Genomic DNA, 9496 nt, shown 5'->3' with positions numbered 1-9496 from the left:
ATATGGGAAAAATGTGAGGAAATTGCTGCCAAACTTGTACCACTCTAGCATCTGACTGAAGAAAACAGATGCGGCCCAAAAAACCTGCTTAGATTAGCTAATATGTCCCACGTACATTTCTTCCAGTCCATTCATCCATGTATTATAATAAACCACGTATTGCACTAAGTTTAAAGTGAAATTGCAATCACGTAAACAGTCACATGATACATTTGGGTTTAGCACATCATAATTAACTTTTTCTTTTTAAATTGAACAGACTTACCTGTTAGAAGAGGAATTGTAATAACCACTTTCCTCTAGAACCTCTTCAATTAGAGTCTACAAGATAAAAGAAATTCATTTCAGTAAATTATTTTTATTAAAAGTAATAAATTAATACATATAGGTATATTTATAGCTTACCTGCAACTGTTCATATGTCATCCCTTCTGCTATGTCAGAAGTGCCAACAATACCTTCAAGTAAAAGGCAAGTAATGTTATACTACTGAATTTGGGGTTTATGCTCCCTCATCTGTTTCTTAGCAATTCCAGTACAAATATAATGACAAAAGAGATGCTTGATTATCAGCAGCTTATTCCACTGACCACAATGACCCCTTGCAAAGGTGGGAGGCATCTTATGGCATGATGTGAACATTTAAGGCATGCAATGTTATCACATTTTGAAAGAGTTTTAACTGATGGAAAATATTTTAAATACTTAATGTAACAGAACACAGCAATGCAACTTTCTTATTCTTCCCCACTTACAATTTATAGTGGAAAGGGCACACAGTCAGCAGCAATTTGTGAGGACAAAAGTATTTTTTGCAGGTTAAGAGATTCAAAAACTAAAGAAACTGAGCATCTAATCAAATTGCATTGTTGTCTCCGGGATCAAAATAAAGCTCATATTTAAAGTGATTGTTAGGGACTCATTTCCTACTCAGATATCACCCTTGACACCTGGTATTATTTTCACTTTTTGCAATAAGCTGTGGAACTGATATGCCAGTTTCAACACAAAGGCCAGGAAAACCAAAGTTTCTCACCTTCTTTTTGGCACCACAATCTTTAATGTTACTATGTCCTCTAGTCCATGGATTGTGACATAGCTTTTCCTGTATTTAGAAGAATGGAAATGGCACAAATACCAAAATACAGGCTGCACATTTCCCTTATGTCCATTGCACAGAGAGGCATATGATGAAACAAATCTCTGAACTAGGAATTGTGGTTGCCCACTCTCGATGATGCCAGTGATGGTAGGTTTCATTGAAGGTGGAGTTCATTATTTGTCACTAATCCAAAGTATATTTGACATTATTCATTTTCTAAAGTATACATATACACTTTACACTATATAGATGTGCTATAGCATGTAGCATTTCCCTCCTTAAGTTTGTAGGGCTTGATCTAGTTAGGTAATTAAATCATCCCAGTATAACTGTTTCAAATATGACAGAAGAACAACATAGGGTTTAAACAGAGTTTCTTCAAAAATCACATGCAAGGACAGGTAAATCCTAAGTAGGATATTTTCAGTTACAAACATTTCTATTGATTTTCATGGATGAACCATGTGTTATTTGCATCTTTGATATTTCTTTGTAATTCCAAAGTATACTCTCTTGAATTAGTAGAACGTTCCATCAGTGGTAAACTGCATCTCTTACCAGGAATTACACAAAACAAAAAACAAACAAACAAACAAACAAACAAAACCCTAATAATGAAAATCAGTATGGTCAACATAACTTTACTGTCTTTAAAGACAGATCTTAGAGCAGCAATTCCTTCTGCTTTGATACCATACACTTTATTAGAAATGTATATGCCACTATAGAGGTTTTGTTGCTTTCTTTACCTTTTCTATCATCTGGAAGCAACATATTTCCACCTGAAGAGAGAAGTACCACATGCCAATCCGCTGTAAAGAAGTTGGGCTCAATCAATTCAGGAGAACCTTGCAGCAGCTGGGGAAGAAAAAAAAGAGAAAAAAGCAAAGGACACTTGAAATCTCCACCCTTTCCATTTGCCAAAGCGTCAGACTTCTATGAGGCAGTTTACGCTTTCCTACGTTTCCCAGTGCAATCAGAAGTCAAAGGAGATTTCAATACTTTTTAGATTGATGAAAAAGTGGTGAACAAAATTATGAATGTCCTACCTTCTCTCTAGAAACATTGACTGAACATTGCAAGCTGCCAATTTGCACTTAGTATAAAGCACTGAGGTTTTTTAGACTATTTGAATAAAATGTCATAAACTATACATTTGTGTGAAGATAAACATGGAAGTGTACTCCCTCGAATCTAGGAGAGAAACAGCCAATTACTCTGGTTTTCGAAACTGGGGCTTCAAGTGAAATTGTTAGTCCATATTCAAGTGGTATAATTCCCCTTAGAGGGATCCCAGGGATTCTGAAACCTGAAAGTCAGTTCAGCTACTTGATTATGTGAACAAGAATACTGACAATAAACTTTAAAACATCTAGTTTTGAAAATATCTACTCTGACATGAAAATATCTCTGTGGGCAGGAGAGAAATTCCAGTTATGCATTTCTGCAGCATGTTAACAGTTTTACAGTTACAGTAACAGAATAATATCTGTTGTTGGAAGACCTTTACCCCACCACCAATCAGTGGAGGAATCTTTTTGTCTGTTATTCTATTTAGGTTTTCTAATTCAGCATAGTTAAAACCCCATGATTTTTAAATTTTATTTGCAGAAATTGCACAACCTCATAACAACACTTGCTGGCAAAGTTCAACCTAATTCTTTACTCTATTTAAGTTCTTACTTTTACCTTCAAATGATATCCATGTTACCCAACATATTTATGGTGATGATTTTGATAACATATGTACCATTTATTCATTGATGCTTATTGATTCTCCATCCTTCTAACTGTGTTTTTTATTGTTGCTTTCTATTAATAGTTTCTATAACTATTTCCTTCAAGGTAGAAATGCCCAGAATTGCATTCAGCATTTCAAACACCTTCAATTTACTTTTTAAATAGTGTATTTCTTTCCTTTTCTTCAGGTTTAAATCCAATAGTTTTGAAGCTAACACAATTTTACAGTTAATAACATTTATAAACTTACAAATAAATACATTCCTTTATTTCTGAGCATTTGAAAATTAGGTTAATTTTATAATAAACACTTCCTTTTTCTTGCATACTTTTGGGCATCCTTTCCTGAAAACATCAATTCAATACACGATTAGCAAATATTTCCTTAGATTTAATGTTATGGCTGAAATACAGGAATTGTTTCATGTAAATCCCAGTTTTATTTACAGGACAGCAAATTGGCACGAAACGGATGGCTCAGAGAGAGGCAAACTCTTTAACTATCTTTCAAATGTACTAGCAATCTAAACCAATGTAAACACTAAGTAGCCACCTTCCATGGGGCTTAAGATCTCAGATTAATTATTACAAAAGTACAGGAAGGATTTAGCATTTGGGGTCAGTCCATTCCATAGCAAACAATGACTTAGAAGATTCCACAATTCACTGCAAGTAGGTGACAATCAAATTAGGTTACACAGGGGAATTATGTGAGTGATAAGAAATTATCTTTGTCATCAAATCTCAGATACAGTAACATACCTAACAACTGCTTTGTCATCAATTCAAAAATGAAGTATCTTAGCTTCACAATCTCCCACAGTACACAGATGCCAAGGATGTCATTTTCAGATCCTCTGCTGACTACAGTCTTCTCAGGAGATTTTGAAGGAACATTTAGAAATTCCGATATTGGTCGTTAGCTCTTCCTCTGTTGGAGAGCGCCCAGCATGTCATTGGAAAACATGCAGGCATGGTTCTTTAGTCATGCCATTCTTGCAAATCTGCAGTATTTTTGAACTGATGACACTAAACTGTTTCTGACACACTATGCAACAATGGGACCAAGGTATGCTATATTAAGACATCCTGGAACAGCACTTTCTTAAAATTCATAGCTTTAGTAGGAATACATTCCAAAACATGAATAATACTGGGAAACTAATAGTAAATTAAGAAGAGCTTACATAAATTAAAAGCTTACATAATCTTTATCAGCCTTTGCCACAAAAAGTTACATTTTCCTTCCTCTTCTCTTTCTGAGCTCTGATAAGATGAAGTCTGGTTTTGCATATTAGCAGCTAGCAGGTCCTTTCCATTTACAAAAAAATGTTCTAATGAAATCAACCTGTAGAAACTGCTTACTTAAGAAGCCTCCAGATTTTCCAAATAAAGGATAGCTAGAGAACATTCTAATTATTTCCTTTTAAAAATGGAATCTTATATTTTTATGATATTAATATCAATAGCTTAATTCAAACAGAAGAAGAGACAAAGTCAACCATAGGTAGTAATTGGTGTACTACACCTTTTTCATTTCTGATTTCAGATTACAAGGATTGCTCTGCTGACTGAAGAGGGACTTCTTGAATCTCTCAATGATTCTCCTTTTCAAGTTGCATTGCAAAGCTGGAGGGAGCTATACAACAAGACAAAGAAAGAGATGTTTTCACCACTGAGTTACACCTCCCATAAAGATGACCTAATCAGCAGTACCATTACTGAAAAAAGTAGCTACACTGCAAAAAGAAATATTGATGTTCAATAGCACAGTGAGAAACAACAGTACAAGACTTGATCTAATGCCGTATTATAATAATGCTCCTTAGTTTGCCCATTCTGTTAGGCTTGGGATATCATATAGTCCCTCTAGCCTTGAAGGTAAAGATCATTATAACAAGCCTAATACAGGTAATACTAGATTTGCCTTCCTGATCAAAGTGCTAGCATTTAGGACATTTTTCTACAGATGAAGCCCATAGAATATTGGACTGGATTTCATGTTGTCTATAATGAGTCACTCCGGCTGAAATTAATGGAACTTCAAGAAGATTAGACCTTCATTCAACGTGTGTAGAAATTAATGTGAATCTTCCTCACAGCTTTAACAGGCTCTTTTAAGGTCCTTATGTACATCTTAATACACTTCAGAATGTCCCTTTTGCTAGAAGCTCCCTGTGGGAGGTAATTTACATTGCACTTGTCTATAAAGCAAAACTGATTGTATATACTGATTTTATATACTTTTTCTTCTGTATTTTTTGGTTGAAAAAGTAAACATCTTTCAACTATATTTACAAAAGAAAAGCACAAATCATACTTTATTGTGTTTTAAAGTCTTCAAAAAAGAGTTCAAAGGAGGTCTTTTCCTTTGCTCTTTGAGACTTTAATATCATTTTTATGCTCCAACAGTAAGTGTAAAGCTTCAGCTGTTGGTCATGCACCGACACCAACCCAGTCTGATGACAATTCTGTAGTATGTACTACCCTTTTGGAAGGATCTCCTATGCTGTTTCTGTGTAGTTGCTTATACCTGCAGACAGTGTTTATAAAACTATGGTTTTCTACCATTTAGTATAGAGTTTATAATCACATTCACAAAGTGCCACCCCATTGAATTCAGGAAGCTTTTTGACTACTCAAGGAAGGTTTGACCACTAATGATTCACATTCAAACACTGTCACAGTACACATTATAAAGATTTTTTTTCCCATTGGAACAAATTACTGCTCTTAGATAGCTATAAATCTGGAACAGCTATATCGGCCTCACAGGAGTCCTGATTTGCTCTGGCAAACCAGGGATCAAGGTTACATCCTAAGCATAAAAGACTTCATCAGACATCTGATTGCATACAGTTTTTTGTTACAGAGAGATACTACTCTCTTTTCATGCAGATAAGGCCTTACACATATGCTTTAAGTCAAATGTTGAATGTTCCTTAGCCTATAAGTGAGTAAAAAAAATGATGCCTTAGGAAAGGCCTGCAAGATACTCTATAGACTACATGCCACTGCAATGAACTGTGTGTGGTTAATGTACCATGGGCATACTGGGATATTCTGAAGCAAAGGTGGTGAAGGACAAGTCCACTGCATGAGAAACTCGGAGTTGCCTCAGGCACTAGTCTTCAATTTTACTTTTGTTTTAACAAAATTAGATGTCAGATCAGTTTAAAAAAAAAAATGCCAAGGATTTACATAATGCTTTTTAAAAAGCTTTCTCTTACATTGTTTTCCAGAGATCACTCCGACGCTTGTTCCCATGGAAACTGGATTGGGAAGGCTGCTGGCAGCCAAGAACTAACAGGCAAGAACTCTCCCTTGTAAACTTCAGGTTAGAATTATCAGATGAAATATGTAACAGAGTTTTAGAAAACAGCTATGTATTATAAAAAATATTCTACCTTAGATTTGTAAGAACATAAACAAGTACAAGAGAAGCACATAGTACACAGTGAACAAGTACAGGCATGGATCCTGGTTTCTCCGCCTTCCCATTCCGAAACCAAGTGACACCAAAAGCATCGAAGTTGTTACTACTGCTTTGGTGGTCAATTCTTAATAAGTCTGAGTTGCTGTTAGTTCTCAGTTATCGGGCATCCATGTTATGATAACTTGCATTAATTAGTAGGCCACTTGAGAAAACCTTCTTCAACAGAGAAGGTAGGTTCACTAATGAGCATCTTGGACCTGCTCCTAATAGAGCATGTAAAGACTGAACTGCCTCATTTCTGTTAGCAGGTGAAGGAAATCATTCTTGCAATAAATTCAATTAATTCCAATTATCTTAAATAACAGTTGTTTTCTTTGTCCCTGATAATTTATTTTGTGTATTACCTGTTTTGATAAGCTTGACAGTTTAAAATAAAAAGACATGTAAAAAACACCCAAGTTCAGTTATGCTATTCTGTTCTAAACAAAAACATACAAATTTGGCTCAGCAATCTGAAATCCCCTGAGGTGATAAACATCGCTTTCCAAGTATAAACACTTCATTTTGGAAAATAAAAAGATGTTTATTTAATAATAGAAAATTTTGCAAGTAACTGAATGGCAGCCATCTTTCTGGAGAATAGAAAAGTTTTCTGTCACATTTTTAGTTGAGAGTTCAACACAGATTTATATCAGCTCCATTTTTGCTTTGGAATCAGCATGAAATAACTTTAACTCTCTTTCACTATGAAACAGTTGAACTTAATTTTAAAACAAGTCTTAAGTTTGAAAAAGACCTGACATTTCAAAATATTTAACACATTCAGGATTTGAACTATTGCACTAGAAATCCCAAGAAATTATTACTATTTATTGATAATAAAAATTATTACTTAGAAGTTATTTAGAAATTATTGCTATAGAAGAAAGCAATTTGTGTACTCTCCATGTCAGTATATGGTATTAAGTCACTTAAAATATTCATATTGCTGGCATGACAGAATGTTGTAAAAATAATTTACTGTACAATCCATTTTTCTGAGGTGAGCCAATGAATTTTTTCATATGACTCAATTATTGCCATCCTCCACATACTAATATTCAAGGTTAGTCTTTATTTAAATGATATATTTTTAAAGCACCCTGCCATCTGCAAAAATGTCAAGTTCTGTTGTTTTTAAAGAACAGTGACTAAATTAGCAGCACTTTGCAGTACCATCATTTTGACAACAGCAAATAACTAAAAAGTATAGAATGTCAGAAGCAACAGTAATGCATACTTGAGTGATGAAGATAATTTTGTGCAGCTGAATAAGAATCTGCTGAACAGGGTCACTGATCTGACGCACCTTCCGTTGTGATACAGCAATTCCTGCTGATGCTGTAAATGACAACAGTAAAATCAGGAGGACAGCTCATCTTGTTGCCTTAATACATTAATAGCTTACACTGTTTAAAAAAACCCGTAGATGTAAATATTACGTTTTAATGCATGACTTGTTTTTCCAATAGTGTTGGGAACAAAAAAAGGATAATCTAAAAACTTAGAAGATTAGACAATGTAATTGATAATACGTTTCAAAAGAAAATCCCTTTCTCTGATTCACTTCTAAGTTACTCTAAGAGAAAAGAAGTATTAATGTACCTCACTAATCATAAAAGTTTTCCCACATTTATTAAAAAAAAATTTAAAGATATGATAAACAGAATTTTCTTATTTTAACTGTTTTTTTTTTTACATAGACTAACACACATGATATTTATTTCTTATATATTTTCATGTTATGAAATTTATTTTCATTTTACCCTAAGAATTACAATAAAATGTGCGATACGGACCATTTGGAGAACAATTTTATCAAAATATATTTTCATGTTGCTTCATAGTGATGTGTTTTGCTTTATCACTGCTACTTTTTGTTTCCAACATCTAGCAAGAGCATGTTTTGAGAGAAACCTCAAGAAAACGTGCAAGAAGCTATGAATCTCTTGAGTCTTCTTTACTTTGCATCAGAAAATTGGTGGTTTTTGTTCTTTGTCATAAATTCCTCCCCATCAAAGATCACCCTATCTGAAGGATGTATTGATGGAGACTGTGGAAAGGACCCGTTACCAGCATTCTCCATGATCAAAATGACACCATCATAAAGTGCATAAACGGCATTTTTCATGTTTAGAATAAAAGAACATCAATGCTAAGCAAAGAATAATGCTGTAAAAATTCCTCTCCCCGCAAAGGAAAGAATACAGACAATTGCTCTGTATTACAGACTGTATATTGGTTTTGCTTATAAATTCCATAAAAATAGTAGTGTTGACCTGTGAACATAAGGGAAAAGTGGGGTTTAAAAAATTTTAAATGCAAAGCTAGTTACATATTGATAGAAAAATGCATGAGGTTAAGCAAACCACAAAATATTAGCATAGATTCAATTCCCATGTACATATGCATGTAATTATGAACTATGCACATTACATACACACTATATATAATGAAAATTTTATCCCCCCTGCCCCTGCCATATTATAGGGGATATAAAGATGGCCTGTTTGAAGAAAAAATTAAAATATTTAATTTCTAAATTTGTTTATCAGTTTTGAAAAGTGTTGTGTCTCTTAATATTTCTCCATATCATTTCTCTAGGCATTAACATTTCAAGTAGACTTGTACACTAAACAGATCAGAAGATAAAATATTCATTGACTAATTACGAGATCACGAAGTTGGAGATCCACAATAAGAAAGTATTGGCACTTTGAGAAAGTAACATTCCTATAAGTTGTTTCTAATATTTTCTTCTAAAACAAATATTAAAAAAAACTTTTTTTTAAGCACATTGTATTTGAACATTTCCTTTAGCTATTACCTAACAACACACACAATAGATGCATACACAAATTCACACACAGTGCACACACAGGCTTATATTTTAGTGCTTAACTCTCTAATTGGGTATCCAAATGTGATCCTTGCTAAAAAGCATCCATCATATCCGATGACAATGACACTACATTTTTGTAGTACAAACTCAGAAGTAAGGAACAGAGTCAATTTGGAATTAAAAGGAAAAACGTGACTTTAGAATTAAGAATATTGCAGTACTTCAAACATTTAGGCTTCCTCATATAATTTTTATTAGATTATTCTTGATTTTATTTAGATAAGTGTGAATTAATTACCATGGCAAGGAGCGAGAAAGCTGAGTTTTTCCTATCTTA

General features: G+C 33.8%; 1 protein-coding gene across 1 annotated transcript in view; it reads right to left on the bottom strand.

The window, feature by feature from the left end:
* Window positions 1-261: 261 nt before the first annotated feature.
* NEK10 (NIMA related kinase 10) overlaps window positions 262-9496 on the bottom strand; it is a 95420-nt gene continuing 86185 nt past the window's right edge. The window contains exons 30-34 of the mRNA XM_075143387.1: window positions 7558-7691; window positions 4371-4481; window positions 1852-1960; window positions 406-458; window positions 262-321 (exon numbers count right to left, since the gene is read on the bottom strand). Of these exons, the coding sequence (XP_074999488.1) occupies window positions 262-321; window positions 406-458; window positions 1852-1960; window positions 4371-4481; window positions 7558-7691 (467 nt within the window). The remainder of the gene's footprint in view (window positions 322-405; window positions 459-1851; window positions 1961-4370; window positions 4482-7557; window positions 7692-9496) is intronic.

This window comes from Calonectris borealis, chromosome 2 (assembly GCF_964195595.1).
Source record: "Calonectris borealis chromosome 2, bCalBor7.hap1.2, whole genome shotgun sequence".
NCBI lineage: Eukaryota > Metazoa > Chordata > Aves > Procellariiformes > Procellariidae > Calonectris > Calonectris borealis.
This window is presented reverse-complemented; position numbering and strand designations above follow the sequence as displayed.